Source organism: Trachypithecus francoisi, unplaced genomic scaffold, assembly GCF_009764315.1.
Source record: "Trachypithecus francoisi isolate TF-2019V2 unplaced genomic scaffold, Tfra_2.0 Lachesis_group2, whole genome shotgun sequence".
Classification (NCBI taxonomy): Eukaryota; Metazoa; Chordata; class Mammalia; order Primates; family Cercopithecidae; genus Trachypithecus; species Trachypithecus francoisi.
In genome coordinates, this window is record NW_022681465.1 from 81725912 (window position 1) to 81751037 (window position 25126).

The 25126-nt window shown below is 35.2% G+C and overlaps 1 protein-coding gene across 6 annotated transcripts in view; it reads left to right on the plus strand.

Moving 5' to 3' along the window:
- The window catches only part of PARP8 (poly(ADP-ribose) polymerase family member 8), a 186437-nt gene that overhangs the window by 104131 nt on the left and 57180 nt on the right, over window positions 1–25126 (plus strand). For 3 of the 6 annotated variants that reach the window (XM_033179537.1, XM_033179533.1, XM_033179535.1), the window contains exons 9-12: window positions 11469–11529; window positions 11958–12048; window positions 21712–21778; window positions 23490–23495. In XM_033179537.1, coding sequence (XP_033035428.1) covers window positions 11469–11529; window positions 11958–12048; window positions 21712–21778; window positions 23490–23495 — 225 coding nt within the window. The remainder of the gene's footprint in view (window positions 1–11468; window positions 11530–11957; window positions 12049–21711; window positions 21779–23489; window positions 23496–25126) is intronic. The other 3 variants (XM_033179538.1, XM_033179534.1, XM_033179536.1) reach the window with 1 other exon arrangement.

Sequence of the window (25126 nt, forward strand, 5' to 3'; positions counted from 1 at the left end):
CACAGCAGGACTAGTTTGATTTACTTAAATGAGAATGAATTTACTGTCTAGTCTCAAATACTTAGTCTTGGATTCAAGGGAAAAGAGGTGGGTAGTTAGGCAGAAGGTCTTGAAATCATCTTCCTTGCCAAGTTCTAAGTCTGTTGAAAACAGACTGTTCTAATTAGCTGTTCTTTTACCTAATTGGGGCTTACAAGAACTTAATGAAGTTTGAAGAGCAAAAGTACCTCAATATGCACAACAGGCTATTAGGAGTATTTTTTTTTTTTTTTTTAAAGCAACGTCTAATGAGAAAGACAGCTAACCACATCTAAGTTCTATGTAAGAGATGGAAGTAACTGAGATTGCCTAGGCAAAATCCTGAGGTTGTTGAGGCAAAATCCTCTTAAAGAAGGCTGAAAGACGGTGTAGAAAAAGTGAGTGATGATAGATATATTACTTAAGTAGGTAATGACAATTCTACCTCGCCATACCATCCAAAAACCTACTACTGGCTGTTGAATCATACTGTAAACATTGACGATAATTCTGATTTATAGTCTCTTGTATAGGAAGTGAGTTAGGTCTTGGGGCAACATGAACTTTTGTGATCAGTCTGAATAAGTGTCATCTTGAATCATTCAACAAAATGCATTTTGTGTTTTTCATAAAATGTATCTATCTATATATTTATGAAAATAAAATTGATCAGTGTCATTGGAAAATAAATTAAAATTAGTATTTTTAGAAAGGGAATTACAGATCAGAAAATTCATATTTGTTTAGGGAAGAAATGATCCTGATAGTTTCTTTGTGAAATTAAAACTTCCATTTAATATAAAATATTCTTTGCCTTATGATCATGCCATCTTCCATTTAGAAAATTTAAGTCATATGAGTAATAGTCTAACCTTTTTATTGTGACTAATGCTTAGTGTAGGCTGGAAGCTTCTAAAATTGTGACTGTTCTATTGTGATTGTTCTATTGTGAACAGTCAGCTGTTGTGACTATTTCGATCACTTTTTGTGCACAGACAATTGTAATCAGGCCTTTTGAGGGTAATGTTTGGGAAACAAGCATTCTGAGGATTTGGGGTGGCTTGAGGAACCTATATCACGTTACTCATGCCCACCAAACATATACCTCCTTTAAAAAACAAAAACAGTAAATGAAAGGAAACAAAAAAGTGCATACCTCAGAATGCACTGCTTTAAATTCTCTAAATTTCTGAATTCTCATTTGTAGTGGCCAGTAGGACTGCTTACATATCTTCTGGTTCTCCTTTTCTGGTCTTATGGTGGGATTGTATTTCCTTGTACTCTTTAATGTTAGGCATGGACATATCACTAATTTTGGCCAGTCATATGTGAGCCAAGTGCTAGTGTGTTGGTTCCCATGTCCCCTCAGCTCTGCTTCCTTGGGCCCCTTCATGACAACAGTGAGCTACCCCACCCTAACCCCTAATTCTATATTAACCGTAAGGTAGGAGTGAGATACAAATCTTTTTTCATGTTGAGCCACTGAGATTTTGAAAATGCTTATTACCACAACATACCTTAGCCTACATAGATGTATATCATTCATCAAAAAAGATCTTGGATTGAATGTTTTATAATCTCCTTTCTAGCATATTGAGTCTTCACCCTCTGCCTCCAAGCCAAAGAATAAAAAACAGTCTGACTCTGAAAATCAGGGATATGATGACAGGAGGCACAGAGGGGAAAGAAAGGAGAGAGCATTTTCCCAAAACACGGGGACATAATCTAGATGTAAGCTTTAGGTGCTCAGCTCCTAAACACTAACCACTACTCCCAACGCAAGGACTTTCTCCTAGCAAAACTGAGGATTGTTAAGCTGACTGCAGAGTTCTAGCAGTTGTTTATACTGTACCTCTTATGCACAATTTTACATGAGCTTCTTTTCTTATCTGGATCTAATTTTAAAATTTTTCTCAGCCCTGTTGTTCTTTAGAGAAATGTATAGCTACCTTGGATACAGTCTTGCAAATGCTTTAATCTGCCAAAATTTCTTCCTGACTACTGAGTTTGCATATTTCTTGGCCCATTCACAAACATGTCTCCCACGCTGGGCAAAAACCACACACTGAGTAGGCATGCAGAGATAGACATGCAAGCTGTTGAGTTTCAGATGACACGGGAAGGTGTATGTATCTTCACAAAATATCTGTCTTCTCAAAATATAACCATCCAGTTTTTGAAAGAAGAAATAACCAAGTAGTAATAGAGGCTTACTTCCTAGGAACATGTGGTAGAGTTTCATGCATGCACGTGTGTGTGTGTGTGTGTGTGTTTCCATACAGGAAGGCTAGATATCTGAAATATATTTTCATAAACAACACAATGACTGCTGATTTTGATCAGGCTGCATTATAACACATCATAACAGTGTAATGAATAAGCTGAAGCTTTATAGATAAAGGAGGACCAATATATTAAGTGTTAACATATTTTAAGTGTGTATGTGAATGTCTCATGTGTGAGGATATTGTCTTCAGTAGTTCCATTAAAAATAGGAGAACAAATTGCTAAGAATTCTAACACAGTGGCTCAAAAGTCCACATTCATTGAAAAAAAAAAAAAACTTTATACATATATGCTTAAATGAGCTAAGTCACATTTAAATATCCAAAATCAAATTACCAGATTTCAAGAAATGTAGATTAAAAGAGTAGCTCACCCCAAATTTAATGTGTCACTACATGTCAGGAAAGAACATTTGTGGAGGCATTCTTTTCAGACCAGAATGAAACAATTTCATTAGATCATTTCTGTATTGTTTCCCTCATGTTAAAAAAATTTGAATTCATCAATTTGATGTGATCTGTTCACAGTGAAGATATATAGGCAGCACATGAAATTATTTTGAGTTATTATATATCGAATACTACATTCAGGACACAATCAGGTATCTAGCCTCACAATTCAAGTTGTAGTCGTATTTCAAGCATTCAACTTGATTCTGCATTTGCTATTCATGAGATCCTGGGCCGCTGAAAGTTACTCAGATATAGAAGCAATCCTGATGACTGGGTCGCTGCATCTGGACAAACTGTAATCACACTTTGTAATCTCTCAGTGGGAAATATGAAATTATTGGCATTATATAAAAAGGGCATCACAACAGAAATGGGTTTGCATATACATAGAGTCATTTGTAAATTCTTTGAAATCTGGCATACAAACAAAAAAGTATAACTATTTATAGATCTACACCTACAGAATCCAGTTAATTGCAAACCTTTAGGGCCTCTGCCTCCTTAAAATTCTTTATTCATGCTCTGCTGTGGTGAAGAAGAGGAACACTTGGCAACCCTTCATTTTCCTTTTTTGGAGCATTAGAAATTGGGAAGATACTTTTAATCAAAACGTCATTTAAGAAATCATATACAAAATACTTAGAAATTCACATGTAAGTGGTTTTAAAGGCATGTATGCACATTCTGATTATTCTTTTATGGTAAATTCTGTTGAAGTAATCTGAAAAACTATTTATGGAGAAAACAGTTGTGGATAAGGGTCATACTGATATTTTTTTAAATCTTCCTGCTTGTAAACATACCAGCGTTTTGCCAATGTAAATAAGTTCAAAAAAAAATGTTTTACGTTTTCCTCCCATAAAATTGGCAAAGATGGGAGAAAAAAATGTCTGATGATGATGAGAATGTAGGAAAAGGTCATTGTGATAAACTGGCTGGTGTAATTATAAGTTGTTGTAGCCATTTAAAACAGTAATTAAACAATATACATCAAGAATCCCAAATATGGTTATAATGTTTATTTAAGCCAGTGATTCAAGAAGTGATTCTACGAGAAGACTGATGCACATAGATTTTTTTTTATCCAGTTGCTGTTTACCAATATTTATAGTGTAAAAAAATAAAAAGGAACCAAATATTTTATTATACAATTATGTATAAAATTGTAAAATTTTACATTATAAAATTTTATATAAAATCCATATAAAATATAATGCAATATGGGAAAAACAGCTGATCATAGAAGAAGTGAAAGAACAGAATCGAAATCTTTATATATTACACTGTATAATTCTTGTATAAATGGAAGAGACTGGAATGAGATATAAGCAAAAAGAATTATGTCCATATGGTGATAAGACAGATTATTTTTGTGCATTTAAAAATTTCTCACATTTTATATAATGAGCCTGCATTACCTTTTTACCCAGAAAAAATAGGCATATGTTTTTAGAAAATCATAACATTTTTCATAAAATAAGTTTCACACACAATTTAGAGTTGATATATAAGTACTGTTTTTACTCTTGATTTTCCTATTTCTATTTTCTTAAAAATATCATTTTAGCTTCCATGCTTTTTTGGTAATCTGCTTGTCAGTATATTTGCAACATTTCCCCCAGGATATGAATATTTTTGTATCGACTCCTTCACTAATGGGTATTTTTTTCTCCTAACAACATGCTATAGTTTACTTAACTGTTTCCTTATTATTCTATATTTATTTTCTCAATTTCTGCTCTTACACACATGGCTGTAGGTAAGACTTTGAATATATTTGTTACTGTTTTCTTAGGATTAACTTATGTATGTGAAGTGTGGTTGTAGACAGGACCTCTTCACACACCGAAACTTTTCTTAAACATCATTTGTCATCCTTCGTCATTGTTCAGTTTAGTGGCTCTTTCTTTTTACATGCCTCACGATGGATATCGGATCTATTTTATTTATTAAATATTTGCCAGTGTTCAGGGTCATTCAAATTACAACAGTTGGGCTGTGAGGTTTGTTTTGAACAGTCCTGTGAACTATAAATGGTTTTACTTTTTAAAAGGGTTGGAGAAAGAAAGAAAGAATGAAAAAGAAAGAGAAAGGAAAGAAGGAAGGAAAGAAGGAAGGAGGGAGGGAGGAAGAGAGAGGAAAGAAAGGAAGGAAGGAAGGAAAAAAGGGAGGGAAGGAAGGAAGGAAAGAAGGAGGGAGGGAGGGAGGAAGAGAGGAAAGAAAGAAAAGAGAGAAAGGAAGGAAGGAAAAGGAGGAAGAGAGAGGAAGGAAAGAAAAAGAAAGAAATAGAGAGGAAGGAGGGAGGGAGGGAAAGAAGGAAGGAAGGAGAAAGAAAGAGATAAAGAAAGCGAAAGGAAAGAAGGAAGGAAAAGAGAGAAAGAAAGAAGAAAGGAAGGAAAGAGAGAAAGTGAAAGAAAGAAGAAAGAAATAAAAGAAAGGAAAGAAAGAAGAAAGAAATAAAAGAAAGGAAAGAAAGAAAAAGAAAGAAAGAAAAAGAAAAGAAAGAAAGAGAAAAGAAAGAAAGAAAAGAAAGAAAGAAAGAAAAAAGAAAGAAGAAAGAAAGAAAGATGGTTGCAACAGAGACTGTATGTGGCCTGAAAATCCTAAAATATTTATTGTCTTCATCTTCACAGAAAATGTTTGTTGTACCCTGAACTAAAGGCAGAGATGAAAATGTTCATTTGCTTGGCTCTTATTCTTGTGTACTTTCTGTATACTTTCATATCGAAATTTGCACATAATCTTATCCTTTAAGATTAATGTTTATCATGTAGTACAGACATTATTGATACTTTGCTGGTTTTTAAAAATTAATTCCTATGTAAATATTTATTTATTTATGTAACCTATAAAAATATTACCATGAATAAAAAGTACAATTTCCTTAAAAATGGAAATGTGCCCCCTCTCTCTATGTGTGTGTGTGTGTATATATATATATATATATATATATATACACACACACACACATATAGATATATATTCATTTATTTAAGTTTTGAGATGGAGTTTTGCTCTTGTTGCCCAGGCTGGAGTGCAATGGCACGATCTCGGCTCACTGCAACCTCCACCTCCTGGGTTCAAGCAATTCTCCTTCTTCAGCCTCCCAAGTAGCTGGGACTACAGGCATTTGCCACCACACCCAGCTAATTTTGTATTTTTAGTGGAGATGGGGTTTCACCATGTTGGTCAGGCTGGTCTCAAACTCCTGACCTCAAGTGATCCACCCACCTCAGCCTCCCAAAGTGCTGGGATTACAGGCATGAGCCACTGTGCCCGACCAGTGTTGTAATATATTTTTAAGGAGAGGACAGAGAAAGCACACAGACTACCTTATATTTGGATATGCTGACATTATTTTGATCATAGATATCAAAAAGCAAACAAATCGCCCACATTCCCTTTCTCATTAAATTACATAAAACCATTTAATCAGTACAAATTTCTTCTCTGAACCCTATAAAAGGGATTATATTATATTTTATTTTATTTTATTTTTATTTATTTATTTTTTTTTTGAGACGGAGTCTCGCTCTGCCGCCCAGGCTGGGGTGCTGTGGCCAGATCTCAGCTCACTGCAAGCTCCGCCTCCCGGGTTCATGCCATTCTCCTGCCTCAGCCTCCCCAGTAGCTGGGACTACAGGCGTCCGCCACCTCGCCCGGCTAATTTTTTTGTATTTTTTAGTAGAGACGGGGTTTCACCGTGTTAGCCAGGATGGTCTCGATCTCCTGACCTCGTGATCCGCCCGTCTCGGCCTCCCAAAGTGCTGGGATTACAGGCTTGAGCCACCGCGCCCGGCCGGATTATATTTTATTACTTGAATAGTTGATAGAAATTTTTATTTAGTGCCAGGTACTGTGCTTTACACAATTTTTAAAATTTTATTTTTAATTGACACACAATAATTGTACAGATCTGTGGTTTACAGTTTGATGTTTCAGTACATTATGTAATGGTTAAATGATGGTGTTTAGCATATCCATCACCACAAACACTGATCTTTTTTTGTGGTGAGAACATCAAGAATCCTTTATTCTGGTTAATTTGAAATATATATTATACTGGTGTTTACCATAGTCACTCTACTGTGCTATAACTTACTTCTCCTATTGAACTGTGATATTGTACTCGTTGACCAATTTCTCCTCTTCATCATCCCTTTATGCTTCCCAACCTCTGGTAGTCTACTCTGTACTACGAGATCAGCTTTTTTTAGATTCTGCAAATGACTTGGATCATGCAGTGTTTGTCTTTCTTTTCCTGGCTTACTTAACATAGTGTCCCCCAAGTTCATCCATGTTGCTGCAAATGACAGGATTTCCTTCATTTTTATGGCTGAGCAGTATTTTATTGTGTGTATGTACCACATTTCATTATCCATTCATCTAATAATGGACACAGGTTAATTCTGCATCTTGGCTGTTGTGAATAGTGCTGCAGTATATATGGGGGCACAGATGCCTCTTGGACAGACTGATTTCATTTCCTTTGGTTAATTGCCCAATAGTGGAACTGCTGGGTCACGTGGTGGTTCTATTTTTAATGTTTTGAGGAACCTTCATACTGTTTTCCATAATGACTATACCGATTTACATTTCCACCAGCAATGCAAAAGGATTCTCTTTTCTCCACATCCACATCAGCATTTGTTATATGTTTTATCTTTTTGCTAACAGCCATTCTAATTGGAGCGAAGTGATATCTCACTGTGATTTTGATTTGCATTGCTCTGATGATCAATGGTGTTGCACATTTTTTCATGTACCTGTTGGCCATTTGTATGTCTTTTGAGAAATGCGCATTCAGGTCTTTTGCCTTTTATTTTTATTTTTGAGACAGAGTCTCACTCTGTCACCCAGGCTGGAGTGCAGTAGTGCGATCTTGGCTCACTGCAACCTCTGCCTACTGGGTTCAAGCGATTCTCATGCCTCAGTCTCCTGAGTAGCTGGGACTACAGGTGTGTGCCACCACACCTGGCTAATTTTTTTGAATTTTTATTAGAGATGGTGTTTCGCCATGTTGGCTGGGCTGGTCTCGAACTCCTGACCTCAGTAGACCTGCCCGGCCTGGCCTCCCAAAATGCTGGGATTACAGGCATGAGCCACCACACCTGGCCTTTTGCCCCTTTTAAAATCAGATTATTAGTTTGTCTTTGTTCTTGAACTGTTTGAGTTCCTTATATATTATTGATATAAACCCCTCATGAGATGCATAGCTTGCAGATATATTTTCACCCATTCTGCAGGTTGTCTCTTCACTGTGTTGTTTCCTTTTTAGTTTGATGTAATCCCATTTGTCCATTTTTGCTTCTGTTATTAGTGCTTTTGAATTCTTATTCAAGAAATCCATGGCCAGACATATGCCATGAAGCATTTTCCCTATGTTTTCTTCCAGTAATTTTATATTTTTGGGTCTTACATTTAAATCTTTAATCCACTTTAAGTTGATTTTTGTATATGAAGATAGGGGTCTAGTTTCATTTTTTTGCTTGTGCATGGACAGTTTTCCCAGCACGATTTATTGAAGAGACTGCCCTTTCTTCAAGGTGTGTTCTTGGAGCCTTTGTTGAAAATTAGTTGGTTTTAAGTGTATGGATGTATTTTCTGTGTTCTCTATTCTGTTTCATTGGTCTACATGTCTGTTTTTACACTGGTCCCATGCTGTTTTGGTTACTATAGCTTTGTAAGGTATTGTGATGTCACCAGCTTTGTTCTTTTTGCTCAATGCCTTGGCTATTTGGGGTCTTTTGTGCTTTCATGTGAATTTTAGGATTTTTTTTTTTTTTTTTTTTTTTCCTGTAAAGGATGTCATTGATATTTTGACAGGGATTGCATTGAATCTGTAGGTTGCTTTGGCTAGAGTATGGATGTTTTAATAATATTCTTCCATCCGTAAACAAGCAATTATCTTTTCATTTTTTGTGTCTTGTTGAATTTATTTCATTAATGTTTTATATTTTTTATTGTAGAAATCTTTCACCTCCTTGGTTTAATTTATTCCTATATATTTTATTTTTCATAGCTCTTGTAAATAAGATTTGTTTTTTCAGATAGTTCATTTGTGGTCTACAGAAACACTACTGTTTTTTTATGTGTTGATTTTGTATCCTGCAATTTTACTAAATTTGTTTATTAGTTTTACAGTTTTTTTGGTGGAGTCTTTAGAGTTTTATATATATATGATCATGTCATCCACAAACAGGAACAATGTGGCATCCTCTTTTTTAATTGGATATCCTTTATTTCTTTCTCTTGCCTGATTGCTCTGGCTAGGACATCCAGTACTGGGTTGAATAAGAGTGGTAAAGGTGGGCATCCTTGTCTTGTTCCATATTTTAGAGGAAACGCATTGAGTTTTTCCTTATTCAATGTGATGTCAGCTGTACGTTTGTAAATTTGGCCTCTATTGTGTTATGTTCCTTCTATAGCTAATTTGTTGAGAGTTTTCATCATGAAGTGATGTTAAATTTTATCAAATGCCTTTTGTCTGTTGAAATGATCATAATGTTTTCTTCATGATTCCGTTAATGTGATGTATCATGTTTATTGATTTGCATATGTTGAATCATCTTGCACTCTCTAGGATGAATCCTACTTGCTCATGGTGTATGTTTTTTTTAATGTGCTATTGAATTCAGTTTGCTAGTATTTTGTTGAGGATTTTTGCATCTGTATTCTTCAGGAATATTGGCTTGTAGTTTTGTTGTTGTTGTTGTTTCCTTATATGGTTTTGGTATCAGGGTAGTGCTGGCCTCATACAACAAGTTTGGAAGAATTCCTTCCTCTTCAAATTTTTAGAATAGTTTGAAAATAGTTTGCAAAGCACAGATGTTATGATGCTTTGATGGTTTTTAAAAAGGAATACCTATGCAAATCATTTTTATCCCTTTCTTTATGTAACATAATCCCAGCACTTTGGGAGGCCGAGATGGGTGGATCACGAGGTCAGGAGATCGAGACCATCCTGGCTAACACAGTGAAACCCCGTCTCTACTAAAAAAATACAAAAACTAGCCAGGCATGGTGGCGGGCGCCTGTAGTCCTAGCTACTCGGGAGGCTGAGGCAGGAGAATGGCATAAACCCGGGAGGCAGAGCTTGCAGTGAGCTGAGATCCGGCCACTGCACTCCAGCCTGGGTGACAGAGCGAGACTCCGTTTCAAAATAATAAAAAAAAAAAGATATTAACCATGAAAGAATAAGAGTATAATTTCATAAAAGTTGAAAATGTGCTCAATATTTTAAATGTTTTAATGTATTTTTAAAGGAGAGAATGGAGAAAGCACAGAGGCTACTTTGTATTCTAATATGCTTTGGTTTTTGGTCATTTATATTAGAAAGCAAAAAGATCCCCTAGATTCCTTTATTCATTAAATCACATAAAATTATTCAGTCATTAAAAGTTTCTTCTCTGAACTCTATAAAGTGCCACAATTATGTGTTATAATTCTATTACTTGAATACATAATAGACATAAATTTTTAGTGAGTACTTAACTATATGCCAGATACCATACTTTACATAGTTTTAGAGTTGGACATATATTCAATTCCTGACTTCCCCACTAACTTACTTTTCATTTGGCAACTTTTTTCACATCTTTAAATCTTAGTTTTCACATCGGCAAAATGAATGTCGTAATATTATCCACCTCACAAGGCTGTGATGAAGACCTAATGAGATCATCCATTAGTGCTTGACCTGTTTTTGAACACAAAGTACTAGTTTCTTGAATAGTAACTAAAATACATGTATTCAAGTCTCAGCTCTGCTATAGAGTGATGATGGATAAGTTACTTTAGTACTCTGGGCCTCAATTTATGCATCTATAAAGTGGAGATGGCAGTAGTACCTTAGGTGTTTTGTGAGTACTGTATCAAATTATCTCATGTATGTAAGATCTTTAGAACAATTTCTGGCACATCACTGGTGAGTAAATATTGGTCATTAACTTTTATCATTTCAGTTATTTCTATGGTTTTTATCTCTCACTATGTATAGCATTTCTAACTTCAAAGTTTTATAAGAATATAAAAAATACAGACGTGTATATATGGAGAATATTAAAACTTGTTTTATATTCTTTCATTTGCCTAAGAAGTATGCTGGTTCGTGGCAGTACTTGCGTTGTAAAAAAGTTGGTCTTCATAATTCCTTCCTGTAGAATACACTACAGTTACTTTTTTTTTTTTTTTAAATATCAGACTTTTAGAGCTGCCCATCAAAACACGGACATTTAAGTGGCAGAACACTTAGATTGGCTTCTGAACCACTGATGCCTAACTAGAAGGAAGAATTATGGGTGCATTGTTGTGTGTCTTCCCCACACTCCTTCCTCATGTCATAAACTCCTTTCTTGTCTTCAGAAGCAGCTCCTTATCCTCGGAGAGTGTAGTGAAAACAAAGCAGTCATATGGGAAGATTGACTAATTTGCCACAGAAAACGAAATATTTAAAACTATGAACCAAGCAACTCTTGATTTTATGTATGCATGTGCGTGTACAAGACAATAGAAAGATATCTATGTGGTATAAACAGAAAAATGACAGTCCAACTAGTTTATTAGTTATTTCATATCCACAGTTAAATGTGAGCTATTTGTCAAAATCAAGGATGAGAATTAGTGATTTAAAATTTTAAATAAAATAACCTACCACACACCATCTTTTAAGCATCATTAAAATGAAAAAAAAATGTTAATTTTTGCTTTCAGGGAATATGGAGCTATTGATGATGTAGATATTGATTTGCATATCGATGTTAGCTTTCTTGATGTAAGTATCAATTTTATGTAGTATGAATGGTGCATTTAAAATACATTTATTTTATTTTTGGGGGAAATTTAATTTTTAGTTGTCTTATAATACTAGTAGTTACATATTGACTGTTAAGGTGCTTTGTGAAGAACTGCTGTGATTGTCAAAGAAGTAGAGATTTTATAAACATATATATTTGCATTGTTTTTTCTAATGTTATCTGAAATGTATGGGCTTTTGTAATACTTTGTTATATTTTAAGTGTTCAGTTTTAGTTCTCATACATAGAAGGCCAATATTTTCACACAACAATGGGTTTTGAGATAACTTATAGGCCTTCATGTTATATGCATTTTGCAAACATAAATTTTAAAAGTTTATGGTTTTTTTTTTTCATTTTGAACTCTAAAATATGATTAATTCATCTTTTAAATATATTTGTGCAGGAGGAGATTGCTGTGGCTTGGGAAGTAATTCGAACAGAACCTATAATTGTTCGACTACACTGTTCACTTACGCAGTATTTAAATGGCCCAGGTTAGTTTTATTTCTTTCTTTATTATTTTTAATATTAATTACCTGTGCACTATGCCTTAAGCAAAATGCGTGTTCATTTGTCAGTTCTGAGCAAAAGTGCTAAATATCTTGATAATGGTATTTAAAGAAGCTTGCATTCTAAGAAAGATGGTTTATTGCCAATATAACTTATGGAAACAGAAACATAACATTTCTTTTTATAGATTTTATTTATTTCTTTTTATAGATTTTCAGAAACTGACAAGTTTCTGAGATACAAACATTTAAAAAACGCAAAGGAGTAGAAACTCAGTAAATATATATATTTTGGGTTTTCCTTAGATATAATTACTTCTCTTTGATTCTGAGATTCAATTTTAATGCATTGTATTTCTGTCTTTGAAAATGGAGATTATAATAGTATATTTGTTTGCTGAATCTTTAAGGGACAATGTTGCTATTATATTTCAACTCATAGCTGTTTACAACAAAGGACCCTATCATAAGTCTTGCCAAAATTTACTTGGTAAAATGTTTTTTCCTACCTACTACCACACACACACACACACACACACACACACACACACACAGGCATGCATTCACACATACACAATTGTATCTACTTATATTGTTCCAGTTATCTACTGCTACATTAAAAAAGAAATCCTAAAACTTAGTGGCTTAAAAAAACTTACCTCTCACTATTCTTTGGGCACTTCTTGCTTGCAGTTTCCCATGATTTGCAGTCATATGTGGGTGGGGCTGGGGCCGAATCAAGGCCTCACTGGGTTGGATACACACGATGCTGGACGTTCAAATGGCTAGCAGTTGATGCAGGTGTCATCTCAGGACTCAGTTGAGGCTTTTGGCTAGAGTGCCTGTCCGACACATAGCTTCTTCATGTGGTTTGGGCTTCTTGTACCATGGTGACTGGGATGCAAATGCAAGTGTTGCAAGAGACAGGATGTAGAAGCAACCGGGAAAAGACAGAGTGAGTCTTTGATTGTATTCTGTTGATCACAGCAGTTGAAGAGCCCACCCAGAATCAAGGGACAGGAACATAGACAGTACCTTGTGAAATCATGGGCATCTTTAATCTGCCACACAAGTTACTATGATGTCTGCATGTTTTTCCTTTAGGCATATCAGGGAATATACATCTACTGTTTGTTGTCATATAGGAAACATACTTGTTCTTTCAGATTTGTAAAATACAGGAAAATCTTTCATTTTTAGTTACTTGTTTTCTGTCTTTGCATAATACATTCTATTCAAATTAATCAATGCATAATAAAAATTACATATTCTAACTGATTTAATGCTGGACAAGAAAAAATAAGTGTTTAAAATATTTTTATTCTGATAATTTCAGATATATAAATATATAAAGAAAAGTAATTTATCATAATTCTTGTAATGAGAAAGCTGAATGGCTTGGTATTGTTTCTGTTTTCTATGTGTATATGATTTATTTTTATAAAGTTGGTAAAGAATTTTATAAATAGCTGTGCACCTTGATGTTAAGTCATGAGACTGTCCTCAAGTCATTAAATCCGCCATAAGGGAATGATTTGTAATATATGAAGAATATTTCAGCCCATAGTTGTATGTGTTCTTGTTCCTTCCCCACATATTCTGCCATATGGCTAACTTTTTTCTTATTTTAGTGATTTGAAATGTACTCATTTTATTTTATTTTAATGGTGGTTAAAAGAAAAGGAAATCCTTATATCTGAACTTTATTTAGGTTTAGGAATGAAATTGGGCTGGTTAATCTCTACTCACCCAAACCCCATCTGTGTGAGATGATACTGAAGCATGCTTTTATGTAATCTTACCTCTGATACTTATTTTTTGATATAATCTTGAATGTAAGGGAGATATTTTCCTTCACAATATCTCTTTAAAGATTTTTTACATTTGCATGGTTTTGTAAATATTTTAACACTCATTTTAACTCATGGTTAGATTATTTTAATGTTCAGTACAATTCCTTTAGTGTCACAACTCATCTGCTCTTTCTTTCATCTATATTGGTTGATTTATATATTTAACAATTTGGAAACCTGAGGATTATGTTTTCTTTTTTCATACCTGAGAATGACTTTTTGTTTTGTGAATGAGACAAACTTGTCCAAGTAAAATTAGTGAGGTCATGATAGTTCTCCTCCTACAAAAAGCAAAAATGCTTTAGAAACTTCTCATTTTGTGCCTGAAGTATTTTAACTGTTTTTATTTGCAAGAAGTCCGTTTTGATTTGTTTGTGTTTTGTTGTGTACTTTTTGGACTGCTTTTCTTCTTCTCCTTAATGATAGTTTTTCTGTATTTATTTTTGCATGGTGTACCTGACTGAGTCTTAATTCACCTCAAGTACATTTTATGTAATTATTTATTATTCCTTCTTTACCTGGTAATCCCAATATCCTGATTGGATCTAACTCTTTTGTCCTCCATGTTTTTCATTTCTCTAATTCTTTCATCCTTCATATCTGAAAACTTTATATGTTTTTTCCAATCTGTCTTCTGCTCCACTGAGTGAATTGTTTTCGTGATTTCATCTTAAATTTAATGTTCCCATTGTATTTTTAATTTGGCCATATTCTTTACTGATTCCATATTATTCCTCCTTTATCACCAGTCGCTTTCGTTTTATTTGTTTAGTGTCATTTTGAGTTTTGTTGTGAATATCAATCAGTAATTGTCAAAGGTTTATCATTTTATTCCTATAGATGGAGTTTTGTTTTCCTCAATATTATATACAAGCAAGAGTTGAAATGTTCTTCTTTTGGAAATTAGTGTGATGTGTGAACAATTTCTTCCATTAATAAGAGGAAAGAAAGAGAATTCCACACTGACCCTACTTTGGAGTCGGCAGCTCTGAGATCTGCCCGCTGGAGGGGAGGGGTGTGAGCTCTGCTGGTACCCCACCCTGTTCCCCTGGGTCCCCTTTCCCAGCTCTTGCTCCCATCCCCATTTCTGCACCCTTGGCTGCTAACAACTCCACTTGAGACCCTCAGTAGCTTGTCCTTGGACATATAAGCTTTCTCTTTCCTGGGGAGTGCAGGTAAGTACTTGGCAGTTTTTTTTATCTTCCCTTCACTCTTGCGAGGTGTCACTAGTGTGAGGGTACAGTGGCCTAGCTACTCTGTTTCAAGTCTGTACAAAGATGGGATCGAAACTAGAACTTTCCCTGGATTTGTACCCTTGCTTGGCTTTTTCTTTTCCTATCTAGCCCCTTCTCACTTGTTCTTATTGTTTCCTCCTGAGAACAATTCCGAGTACATTATTTGCCCCTTGTCTGCACTCAAGGTCTGCTTCTGAGAGAACTTGACCTAAGGATGATGGGTCCAGGGTCATGAAAAAGGTAGCATCTGCAGAGGGAGGAAGCCCTACCAGACCAATCTAGAGTGTCTTCTCTGCCTTAGGGTTCATTTGCTCCCTGTTCTGAGAGGTGTCAGCGGTGGTTGACTTTTATTATAGCATCTGTCTCTTTCATAGAATGGAGAGTTTTGCATCCATCCTGTAGGGCCCCTTAGGATTGGTTCCATCTGCTCTGTGCAAAATTTGCTGGGCATTTCTCACTTGGGGATGGCATTACTCCAAGTTTCTGGTCTTTTTTTACTGGTTTTCTTCTATTTCTATTAGGCATTGGTTATGACTGTGTTTGTGCAAAAGTATTCACTCACATTACCATCTTACTAGTAAACTCCCCAAGATATTTTTTTCTTATTGAAAATTTGAGGAAAATATGATTGAAACTGTGCAGTAATATATAATATATGGATAGAACTGGAGACAGTGTTACTAAAAAGGAACTTTTAACTTATTATTCCAGGAGAATAATTAGATTTTATCCTAAGTTATGATTAGGATTATTGCTAGGAAATAAAAAAGTGAGAAAATATTTATGAAGAGTGTTTATGCTATGCCCATAATGCCTCTGCCTGTCACAGAATACCATTATTTCAGTTTCCATCTGTAAATAGGTTATCACCTTATTAAGGTTAAGCAGATGAACTTCCCAATTTCAGTATCCCATTTTACGGTGTGTTGCCTGAGACCACTCCCAATATCTGATACTACATCAGTTAGAATCCAATCAGAAAACCACTCTAGTATCTCAGGTAAAAAAATTAAACATGAAGAGTTAGGTTAAACCAGTGGCTAAAAAGTTGGGAAGAAAAGCAGGATGGTGAAGCTCACCAGAGAGTGGTAGGAGGAGACCACGAAGGAAGATGACAGCAAGAGATCACTACAGTCCCTTGGGGCTGGAGTGACACTGGAAAAGGGATGGTATGCAGCAGAATCCAAATATCAGGGAAATCTTACAGGTTCTAGAACCATATCAGGAGTTGCTCTGTAGGAGTTACGGCCACAGAAATAGGACATGTCTGGTAAAGAGCTGCAACCATGGAGAAGATATGACAACTGCTAAAAAATGCCCACACAAGACAGGAGAGGAGAAGGAAAGAGAGATGAGGGAATAGGAGGGAAAAGAGAGAAGAGGGAAGGGGAGAGGGAGAAGGGAGATAGGGTAGAAGGGAGGAGAGAAAAAAAAGGAAAATAATACCTTGATTCTCTTTCTCTGTCTCTTCCTCAAGTCCAAACAGAGCTTCCATTAGTCAAATCTAACCAGAAGGTAGTTGGCAAGGTACTGTGGAAATGCAGCCTAAAGGTGGAAGAATGAGGAATGGACTTGAGAGCAAACAAAACACAATGGCTTATGTGTATATCCTTGTCAAATGCATAATGCTGTTAGACATTTTTAAATTTACATAAATGTTGTTGTGCTATAAATTTTATCCTCTTAACCACTTCTGTTGCTAAGATAGCAACAGAATTGCTGGCCCTGTTGCTCTATGTACACTAATATATACTATAGTATAGATCCACTACAATTTACGTATTTGCTTTCTTAGTGGTGGCCACCTACATTATGGTCACATCCCTGACGCCATAATCAGTGCTGCAAAGAATGTCCTTAAATAACTTAATTTATGGACTTTATGACAGTTAACTTATGAACAGTGGAATTTTTATGGGTTGGTCTAATCTGAGCTGAGAGCACATACTCATCATCATTTCAGTTGTGTGGCTCTACTTACTCATCAGAATTTCTCCAAATATCTGTTAACCATTTAGAATTTTCCTTCTCTATGTAGCTTTGTCAAACCTTTATTTTTCTAATGTGTTTCCTGTCTTTGAATTTTATTATTGTTTATCTTACAAATCCCTTTAGTATGTTAGCTGTTGATAACTAGTAGGTTCAATTCATGCAAAAGTCTTTTACAGTGATATTTATGAAAAATTGGTATTTGATATTTTTTATGAAAACTTTTTGAAATAATAAAATTCAGCGATTTAAAAATTCAGTGATTTAAAAAGAGTGTTTCCAATGTGTCTTTGGAAGGTATCAGCATTTATAGTAAAATGGACTTGCAAGAAATGTATGGCTAATTCAAGATCTAGACTGACCTACTTAACAGTTCTTTTTGAAAAGGATTTATTCCTACATTTTGGAAATGTATAAATAACAGTTATTTAAACATCAAGATTTGGCTACAGCTAATCTGACAATATGTCTGTGAGAGAACGGGAATGATATGAATTGAAGACATCTACCTCCTTATCCACTTTGAAACTAAAGATAAGGATTATTTATATTATATATGGGGAAATATACTTTAAATAAAGATATGATATAATTTATCACTCTTATGATAATGTATATTTTCTGGAATTGCTGATATAGAGATGCAGTTTTTCATCACAAGGACAAAGCTGTTTTTAGTTGAAAATGATAAACAACTAACAATACTTTAAAATGATTTCTGTGCATATCATCTCATTATTGGTACCTCTGTGCTTGCATGATCAGTGCATTAGAATAATTTCCACATATCTTGGGCAGCCCTCACTTCCCAACTGCAGTTATATGAGAGATAAGAAAACATTGAATAACTTTGACCTTTTTTAAAACCATGAAAATATGTCACTAGTACTTTCTGTCAAGTTCTTTTCTTATAAAAGAACATTTATTTGTAGTTTCTAGTTTTATGTATCGGTACAGTTCTGGGGATTTTTATTGTTGTTTGTTTGTTTGCTTGTTTTGCTTAGATCACTAATTTTAGCTATGTTTATTCCTGAGTACTTATTTGGATAATTAGACTTTTATAGTTCATTTTATTTTCTAACTCATTATTGATTATCAAGAAAGTATTAATTTTTTAAAATGTTATTAAAAATGAACTTAAAATGTTTTTAAATTTACAGAAAAATTGCAGCTAGTACAGAGGTCCCATAAACTCCAACCCCTGTTTCTCTGTTTATTAACATATTTCATTAATACACTGAATATAATTAATTACATTTATTTTATTAGTAATATGTGTTTTAGAACTTGAATTTTGGAATATTTTATGAATTCCAAATTATGAATTTTGGAAATTTTAGAATTTTATGAACTCTTTTAGTATATTCCAAAATTATAGTTCATTTAGATTTTATGCTATTAATGGAGTCAATGTTTGAAATTTATATTTTTCTAGAAAAATTATTTTGATAAATGTTAATACTTATTTTCTAGTCATGCATAGTATGATTAAGTTTTGGTCTTTGTATTATCAATTTATAAGAATAATTTGTATGTTCTGGATAAACATTTATATCTAGTATTATATAACCCTTCTTTCTTTCTACGTATATATCATACCCAGTTTTCTTCAGTAAAGGCAGTAGTTCTAGTGCATTTTGGATTTTTCTACATTTTTGTAGGTAGATCTCTTTTGTTTCTCTGCCCTTATCTTCCCACTTTTTCTGTCTGCCTCTGAAGAGATTGTAGCTTCTTCAGTCTTCTTAGAGAAAATACAGTGCTTTCTCATTTAATTCTACTGAGGTTTTCAAGATGTTAGAATGTTTCTATTCACTTTTGAATTTTGAAAGCCTTGGGTTTGGGTTAAGTGGGATTGGAGTGATGTTTACTCTCTATACCTTACTCTCTGTACAAAGATTAAGGAGTTCTTAGGAAATGAACTAATTTTTTGGTGATACAAACACCCAATTTCCTTGATTGATGGAGCATTTGTGTCCCAAAGTAGTGGCCAACAGGGGATACCATTTGGCTTACAATACAGAGCATGTGTGATCTGAGAAGGTCCTATGAGCAACACCGTCTTTGCTCTAATTATCTGCTGCCCCACCTGTTGCTATGAATGCCACTATCTAAGCTCCCATATGTCATCTTTTCATTTGCACACTAGTTTCTGTTCCCTTTCACCTAATTGGGATGCCATCCCAGAATTCAGTTCTCCTCCTCCTTCCTGTACTATTTATTTCTCTTTTTCTCCTAGAAGACTCACATCAGCATATATTTCTCTTGTCTAAAAAAAAAAAAAAACACCCTCTTGATCTCAAATGCCTCTTCAGTTGGGACCCTAATACTCTGCTTCTTTTGACTGGTAATTTCCTTGATTACAGTTGTCTCTATTAGCTTACTTCATTTTCCTTTTTCTTTTCTCTCTTTGAATCCACTCAAGTCAGATTTTGGTCCCATCATTTCTCAAACACTGCTTTTGTCAATGTCATCACTAACTTCATTCTTACCAAATGACTCATAACCTATTTTGAGTTACCATCTTAATTGATTTAGCAGTATTTCATAACAGTTGTTTACCTCCTCCTTGAAAATCTTTTTTTTTTTTTCTTTTTTTTTTTTTCCGGATAGAGTCTTGCTCTGTTACCCAGGCTGTAGTACAGTGGCATTATCACAGCTACTGCAGCCTCAACCTCCCAGGCTCAGGTGATCCTCCCACCTCAGCCTCCTAAGTAGCTAGGACTACAGGCATATGCCACCATGCCTAATTTTTTTTTTTTTTAATAGAGATGGAGTCTCCCTATGTTTCCAAGACTGGTCTTGAACTCCTGGGCTCAAACAATCCACCTGCCTGAGCCTCCCAAAGTATTGGGGTTATAGGCATGAGCCACCATGCCTGGCCTGAAAAACTTACTTGAATTTGTGTCCAGGTAGCAGCACTCTGGAATCTTCCATCCTCTTGGCCATTCCTCCCCAGCCTTCTTTGCTGAGCTGGGCTCGGGGCCTAATCCTCAGACTTTCTCTTTCCTCCACCTACACTCACTGAGTGGTTTCTCATCCAGCCTCATGCCTTTAAGTAAATACACACACACACACACACACACACACACACACACAGACACACACACACACTCTGACTGTTCCAAATTTATATCTTTAGTACATTCCTCTCACCTTAATGCCTAAATGCTGGGCTTCTCCAATTGCCTTAACGTTTCCATTTTAGTATCAAATAAGCATCTCAAGTTTAAAGTATTTGGTCAAATAACTAGTCTTATCTGCCTTTCCAAACCTGTTTCTCCTACAGTCTTTCACATTGTAGGAATTGGTAAATTTCATCCCTCTGGTTGCTCAGGCCATAATCTTTGGATTCATCCTTAACTCCTCTTTTTTTCACACCTCAAATCCAGTCCACCAGCAAAATCTGTCCACTCTCCTAGAAGTATGAATCCAAAATGTTCATCACCTCCACAGACCCAAGTTCTATATATCTTGCCTCACTTGTTGCAATAAGTTCCTGACTGATTTTCCTATTTTTCCCTTTGCTCTTTGACCAATTGATCCTGCACAGCTCCACCATGCTCCTTCCCTGCTCTCATCTCCTGACGTGAGACCTTGTTCAGTCCTCTCCCCACACTGTTCTCCAGCTGTTCCTGGAACATTTCAGCATATTTTCTCTTCAGGGTCTTTGCCCTTGTTCTTGGCTCTAGCTGGGACATTTTCTTCCTGCTTGTTCTTATCTAACGTTTAAACCTGAGCCCACATAGCCTGCAGCCCATATGTTTTTCCCCATCTTTATTTTCTCCAGAGCCTTTATTGCCATCTAACATTGTATCTTTTTTTCTATCTGTTTTTCATCTTCCTCCTCCCAGTGGATTTCCGACTTCATGGACACAGGGATATTCATGTGTGTTTTTACTCTTCCGTCTGAAATGATCGGAGTGATGAGTGCAAGAAATACTCTTTAACCAGTGAATAATGAAAAATGAGTGACTTTTTTGAGAGAAGTTATTAATTTACATAGTTACTGATTTAAAGAAATATATGTATATATGTATTTTTATATATTTAGTTACCAATTTAAAAATATATATATTTAAACATGTATAAACATATATTTTAACATATTTAAACATATATTATTAAACGTATATAAATATATATTTTAATGAATTTAAATATATATATATACACCTGGTAAAAGTATGAATCACGTGAAAAGGAAATCTCCTGTGCCTTCTTACCTCCCATTGTTTTATTCTAAAAATGATGTGTGTAGATGCAAACATGTTGTCTTTCTTCCACTTAAAAAGTAATGCACTAACTGTCCTACATGTAGCCAGTTCAGCTGTTGCTTACTTTGGAGATCATTCTTTCTTGCATTTACATATATTATATATTAATATATAATGACCATTAATGATCTCCTGTGTGGATATAGCATAAATAGCATTGTTTAGGACTGTATGTGCACTGTTTTTAAGTATGTATATATATATGCACATATATAATGCAGTTTCAGCCTTTTGCTGGCTGATGGTTGAGTTTCAGTTTCAAGTCAATATGTGACTGTGATCCTTTTTCCTTTCCAGTGCCCACTGTTGATGTCTTTCAGATTTCCACAAAAGAGCGATTTGGATTGGGACATCAGCTGAAAAAGTAAGTTTGCTAAAGTGCAAAAAAATAAATTTCTGCTAAAGAGAACCGAGTTCTCGTTTTGTTCATTAAAACAAACAAATAAACAAAAACCTTCTATTCAGTAAGAAGTTTTTGACGCAAGTCCCTCAAGAGAGGAAATCATCCTGATGCTAAGAGCTGCATTGATAATTTATTAGCAGGCCTTACTTTTCCACCTGGGCCAGGGTCCTTCTATTGCCATCCCAGATCCACTCTCTTTCCTCCAGCACCCTGCACTCTACCTGGGGAGGCTGACCTGTGTAGACATAGGCTCTGAGTCCCTAACATGACCAGTGGAGGGAGGAAGGAGAGTGAGATGGAAGTACTTACTGCCCTGGTTTCCTCCCTAGGAGGTCATCCTGAGCTGACCAGTCCTTCCACTGAAGCCTGCTGCTCTGCTCCAGGCTGCAGCGTGTACATGACTTTCTTTCTTACTGGGCTTCATTGAGGGCTCTCACTGCTCATTCCTTGGGGCCCAGAGGTGGGCAGCCACTGGCCCTGGACTCCTGCACTATGCCTGCTTCCCATTCCTACCACTTTGAAACATTCATTTTTTAAATAAACACTTTATTTCCTGTTTGGACTTTGATTTTGTTTTCTGATCTTTAAGTCTATTTTATATAAAAATGTATTTTTAAAAAATAGAAAAAGAAAACGCTGATAGAGCCAAGATACAATGGCATCAGAAAAAAAAAAAGAAAATTGCATTTTAGAAGTAAATAGAGAACACTGATAAATTACAGACGCAAGAATTGACTCTCAAATTTTTCTAAAATCAGGTGATCACTGATGTGATCTGAGGCACAGACCTTTGGGACCCATTGGCCTGTGTTTTGGTATGTATCTAGAGGGCTTGTTGTGGTTTTCCCTGAAGAAAATAATGATGCCATCCACATGGTCTCCTTCGCCAACCTTCCACACAGAGGGAATACAGCTTTCTCTTTAGACATAGAACCTAGATGGGCCTTGATTTCATAAGAAGACATAAAGCCACCCGATTTGAACTGAATTTTAAAATTTAGGCACGTACCTCAATTTGCCATGGTCAGAATATAAACAATAAATTCTATACTTAATATCAGCTTTAAGAATTTGTGTTTATGGAGAATTCCCAGAGGATTATTTATTCTTCCAAATCTGCAAATTTAGCTTAAATGTAAATTTGTCAAGAAAGACCATTAGATAACTGTATACTTAAAGCCTGGTTTAGGCCTTTCATAATGATGCAGTCTATATGATTACTTTTATTTTAATGGATTTAAATTTGAAATCATATGTGGGCTTCTACTGAGCAATATTCTAAGAAAAACATATTGAAACTATATTTGATATATGAAATAGGGGACTTACTGAGATCATTGTGCCTGATGTAGGAAGCCATATATATGATATCTAAGATTTTGTATGTATTACAGAGCTCTAGAATTTTCTGAAGTTTTTATGACTTAAATTGAGGGAGCACTACTCAAATGTGAGTTGTGTGCCTACCACATTTGAAAGGAAAAACATTCTTATAAATTCCCAATATTGAGTTAAAAGATATACAAATATAAAATTAGATAATAAACCCTTAATGTTTAGTTCTGCATCTTTAAAATTAAATTCAATTTACAATATGTGTTTAGCATATTATGTAACGTAGTGTTCTCTTATAAGGACTCACAGGATAAATTTTCTCAGTTTTCCATTCTAGGATTAGGTATGCTTTCCCAGAGCACTTGGTTGTGTTTTTTTAATTGGATTTTGTTTCCTACATTGTGCCCATATCCTGCATGTCTTGGAGAGATGAGCATGGAGCCTGCCTCCATGATGAGCATGGATGGCGTTATCCAAGTTGAGTACCATTTCACCTTGACACATTTCTTTATTCTATGATTTCTTTCTCATTCAATTTCCTCCCCTTTTTTTTTTTTTTTGTACTGTTCTACTTTGTGTACTTTTGCAAGCCATTTACGAACTTTTTTTTTTTTTTTTTTTTGAGACGGAGCCTCGCTCTGTCGCCCAGGCTGGAGTGCAGTGGCCGGATCTCAGCTCACTGCAAGCTCCGCCTCCCGGGTTCACGCCATTCTCCTGCCTCAGCCTCCGAGTAGCTGGGACTACAGGCGCCCGCCACCGCGCCCGGCTAGTTTTTTTTTTTTTTTTTTTTGTATTTTTTAGTAGAGACGGGGTTTCACTGTGTTAGTCAGGATGGTCTCGATCTCCTGACCTCGTGATCCGCCCGTCTCGGCCTCCCAAAGTGCTGGGATTACAGGCTTGAGCCACCGCGCCCGGCCACGAACTTTTTTTTAAAGTGCCATGGAGCTGATCAAAGTAAGATAAGAATTAGAAAAGCACACAAGTCTAGGAATAAATAGCCTTCTACCCTTAATGGCTTCTGGGTACATTATATAGGCTCAGCAAAAGAAATTGTATATATAATCCCAACTCTGAGAAGTTAAAGAAAGCTATGTGCCTTTTTCACTGTTTAAGTACCTAGTAACATATATAACCTATTTAATTAATATCCCTATCCAAGTGATTAATGTTTTTAAAGAGTTACTTGCTTTTAAAGATAAATATTAGCTATGTGGAAAATTTGTTAATATAGATTAGATTCTTTTTTTTATGATCCTTGAAAAATTTTGGTCTGATATGTTTGTTTCCCTAATTACAAATAATTAGATTTGGCTATGATCCTTAAGGTCACTGCCAGCCTAAAATCCCATAATTTTAATAATCTAATTTCATCCTCACAATACTTTATAAAAAGAAACTCAATATAAAGAGGTTATTTTCTTAGAAACATGCAGCAAGTTAGGAAGGCAGATTTAGAATCTAGACCCCTTGTTATCAGTTGGTTTTCAGTAAATAAAAGACACTCTTATTTACTGAATAACTTTTTCACAGGAAAATTTTTTTCTGGTGGTTTCAGACAGCAGAATAATCTTATCAACAATAGCAACAGCAAATGCTCATGCAGTACTTTTTATGTGTCATGCACTATTCTAAGTGTGTAACATATAATAAGACATTTAATCTTTACAACAACTCTATGAAACAGGTCTTGTTACTCTCATATTTCCTAGATGATGAAACTGAAGCCCAGAGAGGTTGAGCAGCTTGCTCACGGTCACACAGCAAGAAAGTGATAGAGCCAGAATTTGACTCCAAACCAGTACTTATGACCCATAAACTAATCTGCCTCTCATATAATCCTGGATATTCCTTTGCTTGAGATAAGACGTGGAATATATGTTTGGCATTGAATGAATATTGAGAGAATGCGAAGTCAAAATAGCCTAAAAGAAAAAGTATTCATGTATTTTCTCATGGCTGACCTGACACAGATAT